The 24,539-nt window shown below is 39.7% G+C and overlaps 1 protein-coding gene across 1 annotated transcript in view; it reads left to right on the top strand.

Moving 5' to 3' along the window:
* Positions 1–24,539, top strand: part of TMEM131 (transmembrane protein 131) — a 550,079-nt gene that overhangs the window by 511,792 nt on the left and 13,748 nt on the right. The window contains 7 exon segments of the mRNA XM_053707713.1: positions 5,743–5,870; positions 6,062–6,183; positions 6,299–6,454; positions 8,166–8,328; positions 15,572–15,690; positions 15,814–15,916; positions 17,345–17,439. Coding sequence (XP_053563688.1) covers positions 5,743–5,870; positions 6,062–6,183; positions 6,299–6,454; positions 8,166–8,328; positions 15,572–15,690; positions 15,814–15,916; positions 17,345–17,439 — 886 coding nt within the window.

Here is a 24,539-nt window from a genome sequence, read left to right as displayed (position 1 = left end):
TGGGTTGGTGTTTCCTATGGGCAAATATATTTGGACTGCATGGCCTTATCAGTAACTTTTAGAACTGGAACCTTCTCCTTCATATCCAACTGGTTTATCTCTGTTTTACTCTATGTTTTTAAAGGGACATTCTAATTTGCAGACAGGGTAATTTTTGCGTCATTGACCATTCAGGGGTTAAACATCCATGAAAGGTCCTCCTTGGGAGCCATAAGTATAGCAGATCCCAAGGAAGAAACTGCTGGTAACCCAGGTAAGACTGGCAGTCGAACAATCTGCCAATTGCTTTCCATGTTCTGCTGTTTTACAGCTTCAGTGTGAGACTTTACCTTTGTAATTAAGCCCTTTGTGCAGGTTAAACACATAGCTGTGGCCAGTGATGCATGTATTACATGCACTACAGAAATATCTAACTCTACTATCATACATAGTACATAAGGGAAAAATATATAATGCAACTTACTACTTTAGTCAATTGTTATTAGAGACAGGTCTAGGTGTGTTATTTGTGTTCTCTCCCACCCATACAGCAACGTAGTACCTGGGTAGAAAAATAAATAAATAGAAGAAACCATCTAAAATGTTAAAAGCATAGAAAAATGCAGTGAAAGCTTTCATATACAACAATCTTATTAGGTTTTACTTACTTAAAGGGACATGAAACCCAAAGTTTTTCTTTAATGATTCAGATAGAGAATACAATTTTAAACACATTTCTAATTTACTTCTATTATCTAATTTGTTTTAGTCTCTTGGTATTATTTGTTGAAGGAGCAACAATGCACTACTGGTTTCTAACCGAACACATAGGTGAGCCAATGAAAATCGGTATTTATATGCAGCGACCAATCAGCAGCTAGAACCTTGGTTCTTTGCTGCTCATGATCTTGCCTAGATAAACCTTTCAGCAAAAGATAACAAGAGAATGAAGCAAATCAAATGCTAGAAGTAAATTAAAAAGTTGTTAAAAATTGTATTCTCTATCTGAATCATGAAAGAAAAATTTGGGGTTTTATATACCTACACATGTCCCTTTAAGTTTCTTAAATTAGACAGTTTAAATGTTCTTCTAAAACACAAATATTTACAATAACAAATAGTATGTTTATTCAATACTAAGTTAAATATCACACGGAGTATTAGATATCGTAATGGTCATAATACATATCACTCTTTTTTTGTAGCACATTTGCATATTGTATTTCTGTGGCTATCACAGACTGAAGTATTATCAAACCCTTAGATCATGCCTGCCATTTCTTTCCTATGTCATAGAGAGTCCACAAAACATTCTAATTACTAGTGGGATATTCACTCCTGGCCAGCAGGAGGAGGCAAAAGAGCACCCCAGCAGAGCTGTTAAGTATCACTTCCCTTACCCATTACACCCAGTCATTTGCCTTGATCACGGGAGGATGACGAAGGTATCTAAAGATATTTAATCCTTTTATGGGTACTTTTCCCTGCAAGCAAGGATTAGGGGCTATGCTGTGTCCATGTCAATCTCTTTAGTAAGAGTAGTGGTGGCTTTTAGCAGCTTGAAAGCGGCGAGGTTGTCTTTGGTTTATTTCTAACATTTTTGCTACCCCTCTTATAGAAAGCCAGGGTTGGTTACTCTGCTCTTTCTTTTTTTTCAGGTCCCTGTCAGATGTGGGTGTCTCTGTCACACCTAAGAATCTGTTCCTGCCCGGCAGCCGGATCCACAGGTAAGTGCTTTTGCCTTCTAGGTGAGGATACAGCACTTAAGGAGTTAGTATTATTTATGTGGACGAGGGACTCAGTTTAATTTATCTCTTCACTTTTGGGATATATACTGAGGGGCAATAGTGTCTGGGCACTTGATGCTTAAATGGGTTATTTGTAAGAAGGATCTCTTTTTTATTTAAGGCTAAATGGTCTTAGAGGTGTTGAGGCATTTTAGCTCTTAAGGGGTTAAGTCTGTGTTTAGTTATTTTCCTGGGATCGGATTGAAATAGATACACCGATCTCAAGATTTTTATGCCTTTCGTGAATTTCACATAGAGGGGTGATTTATACAGACATGCCGGTATTTTATGTGAAATATGTAGCGCTGCTTATTCTATCTCAGGTTGTTTATGTTTTTCTGGGGGGGTTTTCCCCATCCTCGGCTATGTGCGATTGCAGCACAACTGCTACAAGTAATAGACACACATCTCACTCTGTACATAATGGTGTGTGTGTGTGTGTAGTTTGTCTGTACTAGACTTATTGAGACCTTCATTTAGAAAGTTACAGCAGTATGCACTTTATTTTTCTGATCCGCCTTTGTTGGCAGATGCTCTGTGAGTTGCGGGTAATAGACACACATCTCTCTCTATACATAGTGGTGTGTGTAGTTTGTCTGCACTAGACTTATTGAGCCTTACTGCAGTATGCACTTTATTTTTCTGATCCGCCATTGTTGGCAGATGCATTAGTTCCGCCCTGTGAGTAAGCAGGATGCTGTATATGAGGGAGGGATCCTTTCAGTGATGTATAGGCCTTTTATTTCTACGTTAGAGCTGTTAGGTGTGGGGCTCTACTCAGACTACATATGTGTCTCCTACTTTAAATGCGACACCTCCGTTTATAGAGAAGTAAGATCCTGCAGGCGGCAGATAGATATATGCTGCTTTTTCTCATGTTGTGCCTCCTTGAAAATAGCAAGAGGTCCCTAATTCTCAATTTCCCACTACGAGCTGTGAGGTGTGTGCACACTTTAGACTCTCTCTTTGTTGGTGTTTTTTTTTTAGTGCAATATGTTTGTCTTCTTGAACTCAGCCTAGCCCTTCGTATAAGTTTAAGCAGTTTATCTCTTCACTTGTGGGATATATACTGAGGGGCAATAGTGTCTGGGCACTTGATGCTTAAAGGGGTTATTTGTAAGAAGGATCTACTTTTTATTTAAGGCTAAATGGTCTGAGAGGTGTTAAGGCATTTTAGCTCTTAAAGTGAAGGTCAATTTTCAGCAATGAGTGCCCGGTTTTTAAAGACACTTTTAAAAACAGGGGCACTTTCATTGAAGAAAATTTACATTGCACCGGATTTGTAGAAATACCTTTTGCTTCTGCAAAGCCGGATCGATGATCCCCCGCCTTCTTATTCCTGCTGTACAACCACAGCAATGAAGAAACCGGCTTCCTCCAATCACAGCCAGGCATCACGAGATGGACACTCTGGGGTGCAAGCCATGATTGGAGGAAGCCGGTTTTGTCTGACGTCAGTACAGAGGAACTGAGGCTGGGATCGCCGATCCGGGTTTGTAGAAGTAAAAGGTAAGTATTTCTACAAATCCGGTGCAATGTAAATTTTCATCAATGAAAGTGTACCTGTTTTTAAAAGTATTTTTAAAAACCGGGCACTCATTGCTGAAAATTGACCTTCACTTTAAGAGGTTAAGTCTGTGTTTAGTTATTTTCCTGGGATCGGGTTGAAATAGATACACCGGTCTCAAGTCTAAGACTATCCTCTCTCAAAGGATAGTCTTAGACATCGAACAAGAGATTGTCTGTCCTGGTGACTCATGATAATTTGTCCCATGGTCATGCTTCGTGAAACTATCTTGAGAGTTTGTGATCTCTGATGTCAGCCTTTGGGCTGGGAAGCAGTTTGGGGTTCCTTAAGAATCAGGGACTTTGGACTCAGGAGGAGTCTGCCCATCCTATAAATATCCTAGAGTAGGAAACCATCCTCAATGGCTTCAATTGAGTTTGCTCTGGTTTTTCTGATTCCATTAAAAGAAAAAAAAATTTCTACAGTGGCGTAGAACCACTAGGGAGGAACTCAGAGTTCATTATTTATGAAGGAGGTGCCTCACATTCTTAGACGGAGTCTCACGATTGCTTCATTCTGCCTTTCTTCTCTTAGGGGTGGACATCTGGGAAACGGATTATCTGAGCAGGCATTCATTTCTTCCAGGGGAATCGACCTTCCATCTGGAAGTATTTTCCATGTTGGATCTGGTGGCATCTTGTCTAAACGCCAATCTTCCTAAATACAGATCAGATCAAGGGATCTGCAAGCAGGCGGTTCAATGGGTCTCCAGTCTAGTTTCCTGTTTTCCGCTGTTTACCCTCTTTCCTTGGTTGATAGCCTGTATCACTCAGAAGCAGGCTTCAGTGTTTTCAATCTCTTCAGATTGGCCTCACAGAATTTGGTTTGCGGTCCAGGGGAAGATGTATTCTATTCCCTTGTGATAGTTAAGGATCTTTTTCTACATCCATACCTAGATTCTCTAAAGCTAATTGCTTGGAGATTGAACTCCTAGTCTTGTCTTTACAAGGTTTTTCAGAAGGGATTTATGATTCCAGTATTCAGGCTCGTAAGCCGGTCTCTCGCATTTGTTACCATAAGGTTTGGTGTAAATACTATTTATTGGTGCAAATCTAGGGGTTTTCTCTTGGAGTTGGGTGATGTTTCCCTGCATCCTGTCTTTTCTTCAGGAGGGCCTGGAGAAAGACTTGTCAGTCAGTACTCTGAAGGGTCAGATCTCTGCGCTGTCAATTCTTTTCATAAACGTTTGGCAGGCTTGCCAGATGCTCAATCCTTTATTCAGGCCTTGTTCAGATTCAGGCCCGTCTTTAAATCTATTACTCCTCCATGGAGCCTTAATCTTGTTGTTTAAGTTCTGCAGTAGGCTCCGTATGAGCCTATGCTCTCGGTGGATTTAAGTTATTATCTTGGAAAGTTTTATTTCTCCTCGTTTTTTCTTCTTGCAGAGTTTCCGGCTCTGCAGTTTGATTCCCCTTACCTTATTTTTCATGCTAACAAGGTGGTCCTTCGTACTAATCTGGGGTTACTCCCTAAGGTAGTGTTGGATCGCAATATTAATCAGGAAATTGTTGTTCCTTCTTTTTGTCCTAACCCTTCTTCCCAGAAGGAACGTCTTGCATAACTTGTATGTTGTGCGTGCTCTTAAATTTTATCTTCAAGCAACTAAGGATTTTCGGCAGACTTCTGCCCTTTTTGTTGTTTTCTCTGGTAAACGTAGGGGTCAGAAGGCCACTTCTACTTCTCTTTCTCTCTGGTTGACAAGTTTTATCCGTTTAGCTTATGAGACAGCTGAACAGCAGCCTCCTGAGAGAATTACGGCTCATTCCACTAGAGCTGTTTCATCTTCATGGGTTTTAAAAAAATTAAGTTTCTGTGAAGCAAATCTGCAAGACGGCTACTTGGTCCTCCATACATACTTTTTCCAAATTCTACAAATTTGATACTTTTTCCTCAGCTTGCCTTCAGTTTAGGTCCGCCTGTCTTGTTCTCCCTCCCTATTCTTTCTGTGTCCTCTAGCTTGGGTATTGGTCCCCACTAGTAATTAGAATGTTTCGTGAACTCTCCCATGCCATAGGAAAGAAAACCAAATTTATTATTACCTGATAAATTTATTTATTTCCGGGCATGGAGAGTCCACGACCCGCCCTTATTCAAATTAAAATGGCAGTTTTTTTGTATAGTCCTCAGGCACCGCTATACACCTGTGTTATCTTCTTTTTCCATTTCCCTTCGGCTGAATGACTGGGGTTTATGGGTAAGGGAAGTGATACTTAACAGCTCTGTTGGGGTGCTCTTTGCCTCCTCCTGCTGGCCATGAGTGAATAACCCACTAGTAATTAGAATGTTTCGTGGACTCTCCATGCCTGGAAAGAAATAAATTTATCAGGTAAGCATACATTTTGTTTTTGTTGTCATTTCTGGCAGAAATTAAACAAGTCATAGGATATTCAGATGTTGTTTCTTTTACAGGAGACCGATAAGCAAAAGGGAAAACAAGCCATACAAGAAAAGGTAGATAATGATGTGTTTAAAATAAAACAGAAGAGCAAAAAGGTTGTGAACAGCAAAAAAGAAACAATGACAGAAGTTAAGCCAAGGTAAATATGTTCTCATGTGTACAAAGGAAGTGAAACGGGAAAATATTTCTCTTTACAGTTATGTAAACGTGTTGTTAAACTTAATCTGGAGTAAAAAAAAGATATACAAATAATTTTTGCAATAAGTTGTTTACAAACCTTGTTCACATGATTGTGTTGCAAGTACAAGTAATTGCTTTCCTCCTTTTTAGCTCTCTGGAGTTGCCATATACCACCCCACTGGAAAACAAGCAACGTAAAAACTTCTCTAAGATTACTGTGCAGCATAGCTTAGTAAATGGCTCTAAAACAAGAAACCTGCAGAAAACCAGAGGTATGCTGTCATTACTTTGTATTCACAAAAAGATGTTTGTCACCACATGCATTGCACTATGCTGGCTGAGCAAAGATGTGTCCTATTGAGCTTGGCATGTTGATGTTTTGTGCAGGTACGAATAAGTTAGCGGACAGCAGGCAGTCAATGCTGGCGAAATATCTCCCTAGTCGTCCTAGTCAGGAACTAGGAAACACCAGCAGCTCAGAAGGAGAAAAAGATTCCCCACCCCCTGAGTGGGACTCAGTGCCAATTCACAAAGTAGGCAGCTGTAAGTATGTCAGGATCATGTGTAAATGATGATATTGCATTGGTGACCTCATATATTTAATAGATTTATTATTATTTGTGCCACATACAAAGCTTGTTATTTAATTATTATCTCTTTATCCACTCTGTGCTTGGCCTTGTGGGCAATTCTGAAGCTAAACACTTCCAACTAGTAGATTTTTTATTTTTACAGGCCCTAGAATTACACAATAAATGCATCCCGTGTAATAAACCAATTACACATGCAAATATTATATAAAATTGTCAAGACTCGCAGGTTTTAGTCACCCTACAGAATCATCAGTGCATTGCAAAATAAATTAAAGGGACATAACACTCAGAAATATATCTCTCTTCCATCTGAAAGACAATGTTTAGAAATGTATTACTGTGCTTTGTATTTTGACAAATCAATGTTCCTGTTCTGAATAAACCAACTTTTTATTCTGGAGTTATCCTAAGCCAGTGAGCAAGAATCCCAGAACTTGGCTGTCCACTTATGTACTTCCTATTATTTTCTCTTTCATAGATGGGGGTGACATTGTGAGTATGATGTCGCTATTTATTTGTTGAACAAATATTTAAATAGAGTATCCATTAACCAAAGAATGAACACAATCTACATAAAAATGTATTTGAAACTAACACTAGTAACTGAAATACAGTTCTCAAATGAACTTACTGTTGTATGCAGGTTCATAAAGGAACTTGTATTTCAAGACAGATTTGAGACAGATAAGAATCTGCCTTGCATCTTTTATGCCACACCACACTATTAGATTGGGTTTATGTGAATAATTTCCAAACAATAGCATATAATTAGGGACCTAGAGATTTTACTTTAAAAAATATGATTTAAAAACCTTGTCCCCTTAGTGACAAGTAGGTGTTTACTATGTGCTTTTATGTATAAATGTTACTTATACATATTCAGTAGCATGTCTTCTTAGCTGCATCGTCTCATGCTAATCCAATTCTTACCAGTAATTTGTGTGTTTATCTCAGATGTGCTCTCCTGCATGGTTTTTGTACAGATCAATACCTTTCTTTGCCCATAGTATCATTACAGCTTGCTTCTAATGTTGCTTTATCCTCAGTTTATATATACAAAAAAAACCATCATATTTATTGACATTTTACTCACAAACAGATTGATATCTTTATATCTTTAAATACTTTAATATGTATATATCCCAATATAGCGTCACCTAGCAGTTTGTCCATATCATAAACTAAATAGAAAAGTGTATGTGTGCTTTTTAGAAACAGCTATGTATCTTTTTCTAATTTAAATAGTATAAACTAGTTTTAAAAATAGATCATTTTTTTTAAAAGAGAGGAAAATATGTAGCATTGTCTTGTTAACTAGCTGTCCAACGGCACTTCCAGAAAATTAAATTGCCCAATATGTATTTTCCAATTTTGTTTTTATTACACATAACTAAACATTTAAAATCTCACTGTGTTTACTGTCCCTTTAAGTTTTTTTAAGCATTTTGTATGTTTACCTCTGCAGATTTATATTACTATGCTTAGAAATGTTTATGTTCCTTTGGGTAAAAACTTAGGAAAGGTTTATGGAAATTTGTTTAAAGCTTTAGTTGGTGGAAAACATTCAATGTAATATTCATATATTTTTTTGGAAAATTGTAAACATTAGGAAATGCTATTTTATGTTAAGTTAATACAAGTTATGTTATTTTTTTTTATAGCAGCAGACAGTCTTTATAAGCTCTCAGTACAAACTCTCAATGCAGATGACTTCTTAAAGCAACGACAGACCTCACCGGCTCCTACCTCTCCCTCTCCACCCCCAACACTAGGGTTTGTGCCAAGAGGTAGCTACAGCAGCATTGTGAACAGTTCAAGCAATCTGTAAGTGGCATGGAACACAAACCTCCTTCCTCAGCTATGCTTGAGCAGGCGCAAATTTAAAATGCGTATGAACCGTGTCCATAAACGCTTAAAGGGATACTGAACCCACATTTTCTCTTGTTAAGTGTATCCAGTCCACGGATCATCCATTACTTATGGGATATTCTCCTTCCCAACAGGAAGTTGCAAGAGTTCACCCACAGCAGAGCTGCTATATAGCTCCTCCCCTAACTGCCATATCCAGTCATTCTCTTGCAACTCTCAACATAGATGGAGGTTGTAAGAGGAGTGTGGTGTTTTATACTTAGTTTATTTCTTCAATCAAAAGTTTGTTATTTTTAAATGGTACCGGAGTGTACTGTTTATCTCAGGCAGTATTTAGAAGAAGAATCTGCCTGCGTTTTCAAAAAATATGATCTAAGCAGAAGTAAGATCCATGGCTGTTCTCACATATTCTGAGGAGTGAGGTAACTTCAGAGAGGGAATGGCGTGCAGGTTTTCCTGCAATAAGGTATGTGCAGTTAATATTTTTCTAGGGATGGAATTTGCTAGAAAATGCTGCTGATACCGGAGTAATGTAAGTAAAGCCTTAAATGCAGTGATAGCGACTGGTATCAGGCTTATTAATAGAGATACATACTCTTATAAAAGTGTAATTTAAAACGTTTGCTGGCATGTTTAATCGTTTTTTATATATGTTTGGTGATAAAACTTATTGGGGCCTAGTTTTTTCCACATGGCTGGCTTAAATTTTGCTTAGAAACAGTTTCCTTAGGCTTTCCACTGTTCTAATATGAGTGGGAGGGGCCTATTCTAGCGCTTTTTTGCGCAGTTAAAATTACAAAATGAATCATCCAGCTTCCCTCAGCAGTCCCATGAATACTACAGGACATCTCTAAAGGGCTAAAAAGGCTTCCAAAATTGTTTATAGGGAAGGTAATCCACAGCACAGCTGTGGCAGTTTTGTTGTGTCTGTTAAAAAACTTCTGTCGTTTTTTTGATCCGTTTTTTGCATTAAGGGGTTAATCATCCATTTGCAAGTGGGTGCAATGCTCTGTTAACTTATTACATATACTGTAAAAATTTCGTTTGATTTACTGCCTTTTTTCACTGTTTTTAAAAAAAAATTTCTCTTAAAGGCACAGTAACGTTTTTTTATATTTGCTTGTTAACTTGATTTAAAGTGTTTTCCAAGCTTACTAGTCTCATTACTAGTCTGTACAAACATGTCTGACATAGAGGAAGCTCCTTGTTCATTATGTTTAAAAGCCATGGTGGAACCCCATCTTAGAATGTGTACCAGATGTACTGATTTCATGTTAAGCAATAAAGATATTTTTTTGTCTTTAAAAACATTATCACCAGAGGATTCTGTCGAGGGGGAAGTTATGCCGACTAACTCTCCCCACGTGTCAGACCCTTTGACTCCCGCTTCAGGGACTCACGCTCAAATGGCGCCAAGTACATCAAGGGCGCCCATAGCGTTTATTTTACCAGAGGATTCTGTCAAGGGGGAAGTTATGCAGACTAACTCTCCCCACGTGTCAGACTCTTCGACTCCCGCTTCAGGGACTCACGCTCAAATGGCGCCAAGTACATCAAGGGCGCTCATAGCGTTTATTTTACAAGACATGGCGAAAGTTATGAATAATACTCTGGCAGCGGTATTAGTCAGACTACCTGAAATTAAAGGAAAGCAAGATAGCTCTGGGGGTAGATGCAGAGCATACAGATGCGTCAAGAACCATGTCTGATACTGCCTCACAATATGCAGAAGCTGAGGGGAGCTTCAGTCTGTGGGTGATATTTTTGACTCAGGGAAGATGATTTAACCTGATTCCGATATTTCTACATTTAAAATTTATGCTTGAGATCCTCCACTTGTTGCTCAGGGAGGTTTTAGCGGCTCTGAATGACTGTGTTACAATCACAGTGCCAGAGAAATTGTGTAGACTGAATAAATACTATGCAGTGCCGGTGTGTACTGATGTTTTTCCAATACCTAAAGAGGTTTACAGAAATTATTAATAAGGAATGGGATAGACCAGGTGTGCCGTTCTCTTCCTCTCCTATGTTTAGAAAAAATTTTCTGACAGATGCCACCACACGGGACTTATGGCAGACAGTCCCTAAGGTGGAGAGAAGAGTTTCTACTCTAGCTAAGCATACCACTATCCCTGTCGAGGACAGTTGTGCTTTTTTAGATCCAATGGATAAAAAATTAGAGGGTTACCTTAGGAAAATGTTTATTCAACAAGGTTTTATCCTACAGCCCTTGCATGCATTGCTCCTGTCACTGCTGCGGCGGCGTTCTGGTTGGAGTCTCTGGATGAGGCTTTACAGATAGCGACTCCATTGGATGAATATACTTGTCAAGCTTAGAGCACTTAAGCTAGCCAATTCCTTTGTTTCGGATGCCTTTGTTCATTTGACTAAACTAACGGCTAAGAATTCTGTTTTTACTATACTGGCGCGCAGTGCGCTATGGCTTATATCATGGTCAGCTGTCGTGACTTTAATAAATAAGCTACTTAACTTCCCTTCAAGGGGCAGACCCTATTAGGGCCTGGTTTGAAGGAGATCATTGCTAATATCACTGGAGGAAAAGGTCATGCCCTTCTTCAGGACAGGTCCAAATCAAGGGCCAAAAAAGTCTAATTTTCGTGCCTTTCGAAACTTCAAGGCAGGTGTGGCATCAACTTCCTCTAAGGCAAATCAAGAGGGAACTTTTGCTCAGTCCATGACGGTCTGGAGACAACCGGACCTGGAACAAAGATAAGCAGGCCAAGGAGCCTGCTGCTGCCTCTTAGACAGCATGAAGGAACGGTCCCCTATCCGGTAACGGATCCTGTAGGGGGCAGACTTTCATTTTTCGCCCAGGCGTGGGCAAGAGATGCCCAGGATCCCTGGGCATTGGAAATTATATCCCAGAGATATCTTCTGGATTTCAAAGCATCCCCTCCGAAAAAGGGGAGATTTTACCTTTCACAATTATCTGCACACCAGATAAAGAAAGAGGCATTCTTACATTGTGTACGAGACCCATCCAGTTCCAAGACAGGAACAGGGACAGAGTTTTTCTCAAATCTGTTTGTGGTTCCCAAGGAGAGGGAACCTTCAGACCTATTTTGGATTTAAAGATCTTAAACAAATTCCTTAGAATTCCATCATTTAAGATGGAAACTATTCGTACCATCTTAACTATGATCCAGGAGAGTCAATAGAGGACTACAATGGATTTGAAGGATGCTTATCCTCACATAACGATGCAAAAGGATCACCATCGTTTTTCAGGTTTGCCTTTCTAGACAGGCATTACCAGTTTGTTGCTCTTTCCTTTGGGTTAACTACAGCCCCAAGAATCTTTATGGAGGTTCTGGGGTCGCTTTGGCGGTCCTTAGGCTGCGGGGCATAGAAGTGGCCCCTTATTTAGGCGTCGAACATCCAAATTGCCAAGTCTCATACGGATGTAGTACTGGCATTTCTGAGATCACAGGGGTGGAAAGTGAACAAGGAAAGAGTTCTCTATCCCCAATCTCAAGGGTTTCCTTCCTAGGGACTCTGATAGATTCTGCAGAAATGAAAATTTACCTGACGGAGTCCAGGTTGTCAAAGTTTCTAAATTACTGCCGTGTTCTTCATTCCATCCGCGCCCTTCGGTGGCTCGGTACATGAATGTAATCAGCCTAATGGTAGCGGCAAGGGACATAGTACCGTTTGCACGCCTACATTTCAGACCGCTGCAACTATGCATGCTCAGTCAATGGAACGGGGATTACACAGATTTGTCCCCTTCTTAAATCTGGACCAAGAGGCCAGAGATTCTCTTCTCTGGTGGCTATCTCGGGTCCATCTGTCCAAGGGTATGACCTTCCGCAGGTCAGATGGGACAGTTGTTACAACAGATGCCAGCCTTTTAGGTTGGAATACAGTCTGGGACTCCCTGAAGTCTCAGGGATAGTGGACTCAGGAGGAGACCCTCCTTCTAATAAACATTCTGGAACTGGGAGCGATATTCCATGCTCTTCAGGCTTGGCCTCAGTTAGCAACTCTGAGGTACATCAGATTCAGTCGGACAATATCATGACTGTGGCTTACATCAACCATCAAGGGGGAACAGAAGTTCCCTAGCGATGTTAGAAGTCTTAAAATAATTCACTGACAGAGACTCTCTCTTGTCTATCAGCTCTCCATATCCCAGGTGTTGAGAACTGGGAGGTGGATTTTCTAAGTCGTCAGACTTTTCTCCGGGGGAAGTGGGAATTCCCTCCGGAGGTCTTTGCACAAGATCAAGCAGGAGAGTGCTTTGATGTTTTTAACAGCGCCTGTGTGGCCACGCAGGACCTGGTATGCAGATCTGGTGGACATGTCTTTCTTTCCATCATGGTCTCTGCTTCTGAGACAGGACCCTCTACCTCAGGGTCCTTTCAACCATCTAAATTAAACTTCTCTGAGATGGACTGAACGCTTGATGTTATCAAAGCATGGCTTCTCCGAGTCAGTCATTGATACCCTAATACAAGCATGAAAGCCTGTTACTAGGAAAATTTAAATATCTTATTGATATGAATCCAAGGGTTACTCATGGAGTAAAGTCAGGATTCCCAGGATACTATCTTTTCTCCAAGATGATTTTGAGAAAAGGGTTATCAGCTAGTTCCTTAGAAGGACAGATTCCTACTCTGTCTATTCTTTTGCACAAGCGTCTGGCATATACTCCAGACGTTCAGGCTTTTTGTCAGGCTTTGGTTAGAACCAAGCCTGTGTCTAAACCTGTTGCTCTGCCATGGAGCTTAAACCTGATTATTAAGGTTCTTCAAGGAGTTCCGTTTGAACCTCTTCATTCTATAGATATCAAACTTTTTATCTTGGAAAGTTCCTTTTTGGTAGATATTTCCTCGGCTCGTAGAGTCTCCGAGTTATCTGCTTTACAATGTGATTCTCCTTATCTGGTCCTCCGTACGGATAAGGTAGTCCTGCGTATCAAAACTGGGTTTTTTACCTAAGGTGGTATCTAACAAGAATATCACTCAAGAGACTGTTGTTCCATTCTTGTATCCTAATCCTTCTTCAAAGATGGAACGTCTATTACACAATTTGGACGTGGTTCGTGCTTTAAAGTTTTACTTACAAGCTACTTCAGATTTTCATCAAACATTTACTTTGTTTGTTGTCTTCTCTGGACAGAGGAGAGGTCAAAAAACTTCAGCAACCTCTCTTTCTTTTTGGTTAAAAGCATAATTCGTTTAGCTTATGAGACTGCTGGACATTACCCTCCTGAAGGGATTACAGCTCATTTTACTAGAGCTGTGGCTTTCACTTGGGCCTTTTTAAAATGAGGCTTCTGTTGAACAGATTTACAAGACGGCGTCTTGGTCTGCGCTTCATACTTTGCTTCTTCGGAGGCTATTTTTGGGAGAAAGGATTTTTTTTCAGGCAGTGGTACCTTCCGTTTAAGTACCTACCTTGTCCCTCCCTTCATCCGTGTACTTTAGCTTTGGTATTGGTATCCCATAAGTAATGGATGATCCGTGGACTGGATACACTTAACAAGAGAAAACATAATTTATGCTTACCTGATAAATTTATTTCTCTTGTAGTGTATCCAGTCCACGGCCCGCCCTGTCATTTTAAGGCAGGTAATTTTTTTCATTTAAACTACAGTCACCACTGCACCCTATGGTTTTTCCTTTCTCTGCATGTTTTCGGTCGAATGACTGGATATGGCAGTTAGGGGAGGAGCTATATAGCAGCTCTGCTGTGGGTGAACTCTTGCAACTTCCTGTTGGGAAGGAGAATATCCCATAAGTAATGGATGATCCGTGGACTGGATACACTACAAGAGAAATAAATTTATCAGGTAAGCATAAATTATGTTTTTTCTTTCATGATTCAGATAGAGCATGCAAATTTAAGCAACTTTTTAATTTACTCCTCCTATCAATTTTTCTTCGTTCTCTTGGTATCTTTATTTGAAAAAAAAGGAATGTAAGCTTACGAGCCAGCCCATCTTTGGTTCAGCACCTAGGTTGTACTTGCTGATTGGTGGCTAAATGTTATTCACCAATCAGCAAGCGCTATCCAGGGTCTGAACCAAAAATGTGCCGGCTTATAAGCTTACATTCCTGCTTTTTCAAATAAAGATAGCAAGAAAACGAAGAACAAATGATAATAGGAGTAAATTAGAAAGTTGCTTAAAATGGCATGCTCTATCTGAATAATGAAAGAAAAAATTTGTGTTCAGTGTCCCTTTAAGCTTAATGAGCTGTGAAATTATTTTTAGGTTTAATTTTAATACATAACTTTGTTGTTTTAAATTCATATGACTACCAAAACTTCCAAATTCACCATAACCTAAAGCGACATGAAAGTCAAAATGAAACTTTCAGGATTCTGAGAGAGCATGTCACTTTAATGCATTTTTAAATCCACTTCTATTATCAAATGCACGATGTTCTCTTAGTATCCTTTGTTGCTCAGCAGGAGTAGTGCTACAGGGATCTAACTGGTGATTGGTAGCTACACACATCTCTTGTCATTGACTCACTAGATGTGTTTAGCTATCTATGTACAGTATTTAATCCCTGTGCATGGGTTTAACACATAGTTATATTCAAGCAATATTGCAATAATAAACTCCTCTAACATATAAGGGCGTTTTCTTTTTGCTCCTTTATGTACCTTTAAGTTTACTTTTTCAGATCTCTCTGCTGTCTTTTGTTCCTATAACTTCCAAAATTATTACTTTAAAAATCACCATAAGACACAAGTTAAATTTTATTGTGTCATAGCTTGTTATAACTGCTTATATTTATATAAAGGTTATGACAATCTACAATAGTTTACATCCACATAACTCCAAATCGCTAAACAGTGATATCCCACTATTGAAAAACCGTATTAAACATGTCTGAATTGATGTAGATTTCAGGTCCATTTACTGGGTTTTTTTTAACTAATAAGCAAATTATTTTTCTAAACTAGGAATAATCTACACTGCAACATTCACCCCCATTCCCAGTTGCATAAAGATGCAGATACTAGTTTAAGCTACAATCTCATCTAAAAAAATCTCTTATTAAAAAATGTAATTTCTCATACATCAATAAGGATTTACTTAATTGTAATTGTTTTTGTTTGTTTTTTATAACTATGTGTTGCTTTTTCTATTAAAAAATCATATTACATAAGTGAATTATCTATATTTGATTTAATATGTTCTAAAAAACAATTTTTTATATAGCGATATGAAAAATCATTCTGCTGGTACCAAACACAAGCTGACTAAAGCAGCCTCCTTGCCTGGAAAGAATGGCAACCCCACGTTTGCTGCAGTTGCTGCAGGATATGATAAGAACCCAGGTAATGCTAAACGTTGTAAATGCTTCTTTTTGGGGGGTTTTAAGTGAACAATATCTCATTCATAGACTAGTTTTACACATAATATGTGAGGTATTTTTTAGCTTTTGTTTTATTTGTTACCAGGTGGTTGCAGTTTAGCAAAAACATCTATTGCTAAACCTGATGTTCCTGGCTCGAGCATTGGCATGTCGCATACTCCCTCCCTTGACAGTGATGGCTCAGATAGGTAAGCACTGGTTTTAAAGGTATATTCAGTGTGTCATTTTCTTGCAGGCTTTCATTAAAGTGATGTGGAAGATAATAATTTCAATCCTTGCTTTTTTTTTATTACCATAATCACATAATACTCTTTGCCCTGCCTGTCCATAAGCAGTAAAAAAAAAAGCCTTATTGTTCTTCTGATGGGGGCAATCCAGTCTGTATGGAATAAATGGGAGACGTTATAATGTCATGCTTCTGTACTCTTTGTTCTATAAAAGAATAATGAAGCAAGAGGGAAAGCCTGTGTATGTATCACACAGAGAACAATAAATATGTGTTGTGTGTTACAGGAGACCCAGAGCAACATTTCATTAAGAATAATGCTTTACATACTGAAAAAAAATTAGCAGCTTATGCATTAAAAAGCTGAGGCACTTCACAAATAGGCATGGGAATAAGGGATTTATACACCTGACAACAGTGACTTAATGGGACAGTACATTTAAACCTTCATGATTCATATAGCATGCAATTTTATTCAACTTTCCTAATTCTATTTTCAAATTTGCTTTGTCCTCTTATTAATCTATGTATAAGACTACAAACAAGATAAATCTGACTAAACCCACCATTTCTTTAACTGGCACATGCGTAGAATTAATTATGTGTTTAAGTACTGGGGGGAAAGTCTGGGGCGGCAAATATGTAAATAATTTGTCTGGTGAATATTGTCAGCAACTCTTGAGTAAAGTTGTCTGGGAACCCAGCGTGATCTTTTTATGCTGATAACCAATTTTCTGTCTAGTACACTCATATCAATATGGAAATGAACAAATAGGCTCTCAGCAAATGCTGCTCACATGCAGTGAACATCAGTCATAAAATATTTGATGTTGTAAGAAGCTTAATAAATTTATAGGGTCATAATAGTCATAATTGAAGTGTGCACAAATGCATTTCAGTTTTGTATAGAAATCCATTTCCAATATAATTATATAAACAAAAATGTTTTCAGTAAAAAGTGTCTTGCAAAAAATGTTTCTACTGAAAACTGAAATGCGGTTAAGCACATTTTACTTTTGATTAAATATATCCTATTAATACACAATTGGTTAATTTGAAAGCCTTAAAGGAAAAAATGAGCTATATTATACCCCACTTGAAAAGCATGTTGTTCTACACAGTTCTATGGCTCAAAAAGTTCCCCATGAAAACCACTAGAGAGCTTATTTGCTATGTATTTGCCACTAAACACTTGTGTTCAAAAGCTTTTTTGTTTTACTGCGTAGGTATTTTAATCTTGCTGACAATAAATTGGGCTGCATAACTTTCATATCTAATGTCTAACAATACATTTTCACATGCCAAGGTAAAATATCAAATACTGATGTTTATCTGTCAGCTGTAAGAATTTGTGGGGGGGTTTTGTTTATTTTAAATCTTTTTTTCTTAGTTCTGGCCTTTGGAGTCCAATCAGCAGTCCTGACTTTGTTTCACTGAATTCCTTCTCTGCTTTTGGACCCAGCAATTCTTTCAACTTAACTGGAGGTGAGTTTCTTCAGGAAATAAGTAGTCTTTCACAGGTTCATTATATACATTGTGTCCTACATGTATCCAGTGATGACCCAGGTCAGGTTTGGTATTGTGATCTCTGTGTAATGAGCTATAAATACCCCAGCAAATCATTTGATAGATTGTAGAGGGTAGCCAAGTTTGCAATAGAATAGGATATAATGGAGAACAAATTGGAGTTGCCCCAATGATTGTGGGACCTACTATGTAGCTGCCTGGGTTATAAATATTTCACCCACACACTTTCTAGCTCCTGAGTAGTGTTTGTCATAATTTTTAAGTAGTGTGCAGGTGTAATAATTGTGCAACCTGTCTATTTGTGCACCTCAATGAGCAAATTATATTAATAAAGATCACTTATGATGGTCCTGACTTTTTAAAAGATTTATTTATTTCTCTTGTTAAGTGTATCCAGTCCACGGATCATCCATTACTTATGGGATATTAACTCCTCCCCAACAGGAAGTGCAAGAGGATTCACCCAGCAGAGCTGCTATATAGCTCCTCCCCTAACTGCCATTACCAGTCATTCTCTTGCACCCAACGAATAGATAGGATGTGTGAGAGGACTGTGGTGATTATACTTAGTTTCATACCTTCAATCAAAAGTTTGTTATTTTATAATAGCACCGGAGTGTGTTATTCCTTCTCTGGTAGAATTTGAAGAAGAATCTACCTGAGTTTTTCTATGATTTTAGCCGGAGTAGTTAAGATCATATTGCTGTTTCTCGGCCATCTGAGGAGAGGTAAACTTCAGATCAGGGGACAGCGGGCAGATTAATCTGCAAAGAGGTATGTAGCAGCTTATTATTTTCTGACAATGGAATTGATGAGAAAATTCTGCCATACCGATATAATGTAAACTCAGCCTTAAATGCAGTAGCAGCAACTGGTATCAGGCTGTCATGTATGTATATTTTACACTTCAGTATTCTGGGGAATGGCACTTCACTGGAATTATACTGTATGCATAAAACTTTAGCCTAATTTGCAGGGACTAGCAACAGGCTTTTTAGTAACACTCAATTTATTAATGTTAAACGTTTTTTGCTGGCATGTAAAATCGTTTAATTTTCTGAGGTACTGGGTGAAAAAATGTTTTGGGCACTATTTTTTTCCACTTGGCAGTCGTTTTATTTAATTTATGACAGTTTACTGATCTCTCTCACTGTTATGTGTGAGGGGGAGGGGCCTTTTTTGGTGCTTTTGCTACGCATCAAAAAATTCAGTCAGAAGTTTATTGTCTTCCCTGCATGATCCGGTTCATCTCTACAGAACTCAGGGGTCTTCAAAACTTGTTTTGAGGGAGGTAATCACTCACAGCAGAGCTGTGAGATTGTAGTTGACTGTGATAAAAAAACGTTTATTTCTGTATTTTTTTTTTTTTTTTTTTCTGCTATCAGGGTTAGTTATCCTTTGCTAATGGGAGCAATCCTTTGCTAAAATTGTGTTTTTTACAAAGATTTGATGCTATAACTTTTCAGTTTATTAATTTTCAACTGTCATAACTTTTTCTGTGCTTCTTATAGGCACAGTACGTTTTCATATTATAGTAAATTACTTGAAAAGTATTTCCAAGTTGCTAGTTTATTTGCTAGTGTGTTAAACATGTCTGATTCAGAGGAAGATATCTGTGCTATATGTGCTAAAGCCAAAGTGGAGCCCAATAGAAATTTATGTACTAACTGTATTGATGCTACTTTAAATAAAAGTCAATCTGTACAAATTGAACATATTTCACCAAACAACGAGGGGAGAGTTATGCCGACTAACTCGCCTCACGTGTCAGTACCTGCATCTCCCGCTCGGGAGGTGCGTGATATTGTAGCGCCGAGTACATCTGGGCGGCCATTACAAATCACATTACAGGATATGGCTACTGTTATGACTGAAGTTTTGGCTAAATTACAAGAACTAAGAGGTAAGCGTGATCACTCTGGGGTGAGAACAGAGTGCGCTGATAATATTAGGGCCATGTCAGACACTGCGTCACAATTTGCAGAACATGAGGACGGAGAGCTTCATTCTGCGGGTGACGGTTCTGATCCAAACAAACTGGATTCAGATATTTCAAATTTTAAATTTAAGCTGGAAAACCTCCGTGTATTACTAGGGGAGGTGTTAGCGGCTCTGAATGATTGTAACACAGTTGCAATACCAGAGAAAATGTGTAGGTTGGATAAATATTTTGCGGTACCGGCGAGTACTGACGTTTTTCCTATACCTAAGAGACTTACTGAAATTGTTACTAAGGAGTGGGATAGACCCGGTGTGCCGTTCTCACCCCCTCCGATATTTAGAAAGATGTTTCCAATAGACGCCACCACACGGGACTTATGGCAAACGGTCCCTAAGGTGGAGGGAGCAGTTTCTACTTTAGCTAAGCGTACCACAATCCCGGTGGAGGATAGCTGTGCCTTTTCAGATCCAATGGATAAAAAGTTAGAGGGTTACCTTAAGAAAATGTTTGTTCAACAAGGTTTTATATTGCAACCTCTTGCATGCATTGCGCCTGTCACGGCTGCAGCAGCATTTTGGTTTGAGTCTCTGGAAGAGACACTTGAATCAGCTCCATTAGATGAGATTACACACAAGCTTAAAGCCCTTAAGTTAGCTAACTCATTTATTTCAGATGCCGTAGTACATTTAACTAAACTTACGGCTAAGAATTCCGGATTCGCCATTCAGGCACGCAGAGCACTGTGGCTAAAATCCTGGTCAGCTGACGTTACTTCTAAATCTAAATTGCTTAATATACCTTTCAAAGGGCAGACCTTATTCGGGCCCGGGTTGAAAGAAATTATCGCTGACATTACAGGAGGTAAAGGCCATGCCCTGCCTCAAGACAGAGCCAAACCTAAGGCTAGACAGTCTAATTTTCGTTCCTTTCGTAATTTCAAAGCAGGAGCAGCATCAGCTTCCTCTGCACCAAAACAGGAAGGAGCTGTTGCTCGCTACAGACAAGGCTGGAGACCTAACCAGTCCTGGAACAAGGGCAAGCAGGCCAGGAAACCTGCTGCTGCCCCTAAGACAGCATGAATCGAGGGCCCCCGATCCGGGAACGGATCTAGTGGGGGGCAGACTTTCTCTCTTCGCCCAGGCTTGGGCAAGAGATGTCCAGGATCCCTGGGCGTTAGAGATCATATCTCAGGGATACCTTCTAGACTTCAAATTCTCTCCCCCAAGAGGGAGATTTCATCTGTCAAGGTTGTCAACAAACCAAATAAAGAAAGAGGCGTTTCTACGCTGCGTACAAGATCTTTTATTAATGGGAGTGATCCATCCGGTTCCGCGGTCGGAACAAGGACAAGGGTTTTACTCAAATCTGTTTGTGGTTCCCAAAAAAGAGGGAACTTTCAGGCCAATCTTGGATTTAAAGATCCTAAACAAATTCCTAAGAGTTCCATCGTTCAAAATGGAAACTATTCGGACAATTTTACCCATGATCCAAAAGGGTCAGTACATGACCACAGTGGATTTAAAGGATGCTTACCTTCACATACCGATTCACAAAGATCATTACCGGTATCTAAGGTTTGCCTTTCTAGACAGGCATTACCAGTTTGTAGCTCTTCCATTCGGATTGGCTACGGCTCCGAGAATCTTCACAAAGGTTCTGGGTGCTCTTCTGGCGGTACTAAGACCGCGAGGAATTGCGGTAGCTCCGTACCTAGACGACATTCTGATACAAGCTTCAAGCTTTCAAACTGCCAAGTTTCATACAGAGTTAGTACTGGCATTTCTAAGGTCGCATGGATGGAAGGTGAACGAAAAGAAGAGTTCTCTCTTTCCACTCACAAGAGTTCCCTTCTTGGGGACTCTTATAGATTCTGTAGAAATGCAGATTTACCTGACAGAAGACAGGTTAACAAAGCTTCAAAATGCATGCCGTGTCCTTCATTCCATTCAACACCCGTCAGTAGCTCAATGCATGGAGGTGATCGGCTTAATGGTAGCAGCAATGGACATAGTACCCTTTGCACGCCTACATCTCAGACCGCTGCAATTGTGCATGCTAAGTCAGTGGAATGGGGATTACTCAGACTTGTCCCCTACTCTGAATCTGGATCAAGAGACCAGAAATTCTCTTCTATGGTGGCTTTCTCGGCCACATCTGTCTAGGGGGATGCCATTCAGCAGGCCGGACTGGACAATTGTAACAACAGACGCCAGCCTACTAGGTTGGGGCGCTGTCTGGAATTCTCTGAAGGCTCAGGGACAATGGAATCAGGAGGAGAGTCTCCTACCAATAAACATTCTGGAATTGAGAGCAGTTCTCAATGCCCTTCTGGCTTGGCCCCAGTTAACAACTCGGGGGTTCATCAGGTTTCAGTCGGACAACATCACGACTGTAGCTTACATCAACCATCAGGGAGGGACAAGAAGCTCCCTAGCAATGATGGAAGTATCAAAGATAATTCGCTGGGCAGAGTCTCACTCTTGCCACCTGTCAGCAATCCACATCCCGGGAGTGGAGAACTGGGAGGCGGATTTCTTAAGTCGTCAGACTTTTCATCCGTGGGAGTGGGAACTTCATCCGGAGGTCTTTTCCCAAATACTTCGACGTTGGGGCAAACCAGAGATAGATCTCATGGCGTCTCGACAGAACGCCAAGCTTCCTCGTTACGGGTCCAGATACAGGGATCCGGGAGCGGTTCTGATAGATGCTTTGACAGCACCTTGGACCTTCGGGATGGCTTATGTGTTTCCACCCTTCCCGATGCTTCCTCGATTGATTGCCAGAATCAAACAGGAGAGAGCATCAGTGATTCTAATAGCGCCTGCATGGCCACGCAGGACTTGGTATGCAGATCTAGTGGACATGCCATCCTGTCCAACTTGGTCGCTACCTCTGAAACAGGACCTTCTGATCCAGGGTCCCTTCAAACATCAAAATCTAATTTCTCTGAAGCTGACTGCTTGGAAATTGAACGCTTGATTTTATCAAAACGTGGTTTTTCTGAGTCAGTTATTGATACCTTAATACAGGCTAGGAAGCCTGTTACCAGAAAGATTTACCATAAGATATGGCGCAAATACTTATATTGGTGCGAATCCAAGAGTTACTCATGGAGTAAGGTTAGGATTCCGAGGATATTGTCTTTTCTACAAGAAGGTTTAGAAAAGGGTTTATCCGCTAGTTCCTTAAAGGGACAGATTTCAGCTCTGTCCATTCTTTTACACAAACGTCTGTCAGAAGTTCCGGACGTTCAAGCTTTTTGTCAGGCTTTAGCTAGGATCAAGCCTGTGTTTAAAACTGTTGCTCCACCATGGAGTTTGAGCTTAGTTCTTAATGTTTTACAAGGGGTTCCGTTTGAACCCCTTCATTCCATTGATATCAAGTTGTTATCTTGGAAAGTTCTGTTTTTAATGGCGATTTCCTCGGCTCGAAGAGTCTCTGAGTTATCTGCCTTACATTGTGATTCTCCTTATCTGATTTTTCATTCAGACAAGGTAGTTCTGCGTACTAAACCTGGGTTCCTACCTAAGGTGGTCACTAACAGGAATATCAATCAAGAGATTGTGGTTCCATCTTTGTGTCCTAATCCTTCTTCGAAAAAGGAACGTCTGCTACACAATCTAGATGTAGTCCGTGCCCTGAAATTTTATCTACAGGCAACTAAGGATTTTCGACAAACGTCTTCCCTGTTTGTCGTTTATTCTGGTCAGAGGAGAGGTCAAAAAGCTTCGGCTACCTCTCTCTCCTTTTGGCTTCATAGCATAATACGGTTAGCCTATGAGACTGCTGGACAGCAGCCTCCTGAAAGAATTACAGCACATTCTACTAGAGCTGTGGCTTCCACTTGGGCCTTTAAGAATGAGGCTTCTGTTGAACAGATTTGCAAGGCTGCAACTTGGTCTTCTCTTCATACTTTTTCCAAATTTTACAAATTTGACACTTTTGCTTCTTCGGAGGCTGTTTTTGGGAGAAAGGTTCTTCAGGCAGTGGTTCCTTCCGTATAAAGAGCCTGCCTGTCCCTCCCGTCATCCGTGTAGTTTAGCTTTGGTATTGGTATCCCATAAGTAATGGATGATCCGTGGACTGGATACACTTAACAAGAGAAAACATAATTTATGCTTACCTGATAAATTTATTTCTCTTGTAGTGTATCCAGTCCACGGCCCGCCCTGTCACTTTAAGGCAGGTAATTTTTCCATTAAACTACAGTCACCACTGCACCCTATGGTTTTCCTTTCTCTGCATGTTTTCGGTCGATGGCAGTTAGGGGAGGAGCTATATAGCAGCTCTGCTGGGTGAATCCTCTTGCACTTCCTGTTGGGGAGGAGTTAATATCCCATAAGTAATGGATGATCCGTGGACTGGATACACTACAAGAGAAATAAATTTATCAGGTAAGCATAAATTATGTTTTTTGTACACCTGAAAAAGCAACATCATCTCAATAAAATGTCATAAACTACTAAGATTTTGAAAATGATGTAGCTTGTGTGTCCTGGGTTCAAAGCCTGCGTGTATACATTGATATTACAGAAAATAGCTTTTATGGAACATTTTATTAACATATATGAGATCTTCCATACAATTGACCTTAATTTCACTATCGGCAATTATAAAGTCAATCATTCGTTGGTTATACTCCTTGACCACAGTTTTTGAGATCACCCTCCAGTTAGTAGAAGATAGGCAATGTGGTTACCTGCCAGTTTACACTTTTAGCTTGAGTAAGTCAGAAAATCAAGCATGATCAGCAAAAAAAATATCTTCCTGACTCCAGCTTGACCAAGAACTGCTTGTTTCTCAATTGGCCGGACAGAGTGATGGGTGATTTCTCCAGTTACTCAGATGGCAGTCTCAAGCTTTGGTTATTGAGTCCTTGATATACTATAGGTGTTTTCAGAAAGGGTGATTTCCACCCTATCTCAGGCTTTTTATTGCTAAGGCTTATTAAAGAGATTTTCTCTTGTTAAGTGTATCCAGTCCACGGATCATCCATTACTTATGGAATATATTCTCCTTCCCAACAGGAAGTTGCAAGAGTCCACCCACAGCAAAGCTGCTATATAGCTCCTCCCCTAACTGCCATATTCAGTCATTCTCTTGCAAGCCTCAACAT

The sequence above is a fragment of the Bombina bombina genome, chromosome 3 (genome assembly GCF_027579735.1).
Source record: "Bombina bombina isolate aBomBom1 chromosome 3, aBomBom1.pri, whole genome shotgun sequence".
Lineage (NCBI taxonomy): Eukaryota > Metazoa > Chordata > Amphibia > Anura > Bombinatoridae > Bombina > Bombina bombina.
Note: the sequence above shows the minus strand (reverse complement) of the source record. Positions and strands in the feature narration are given on the sequence as shown.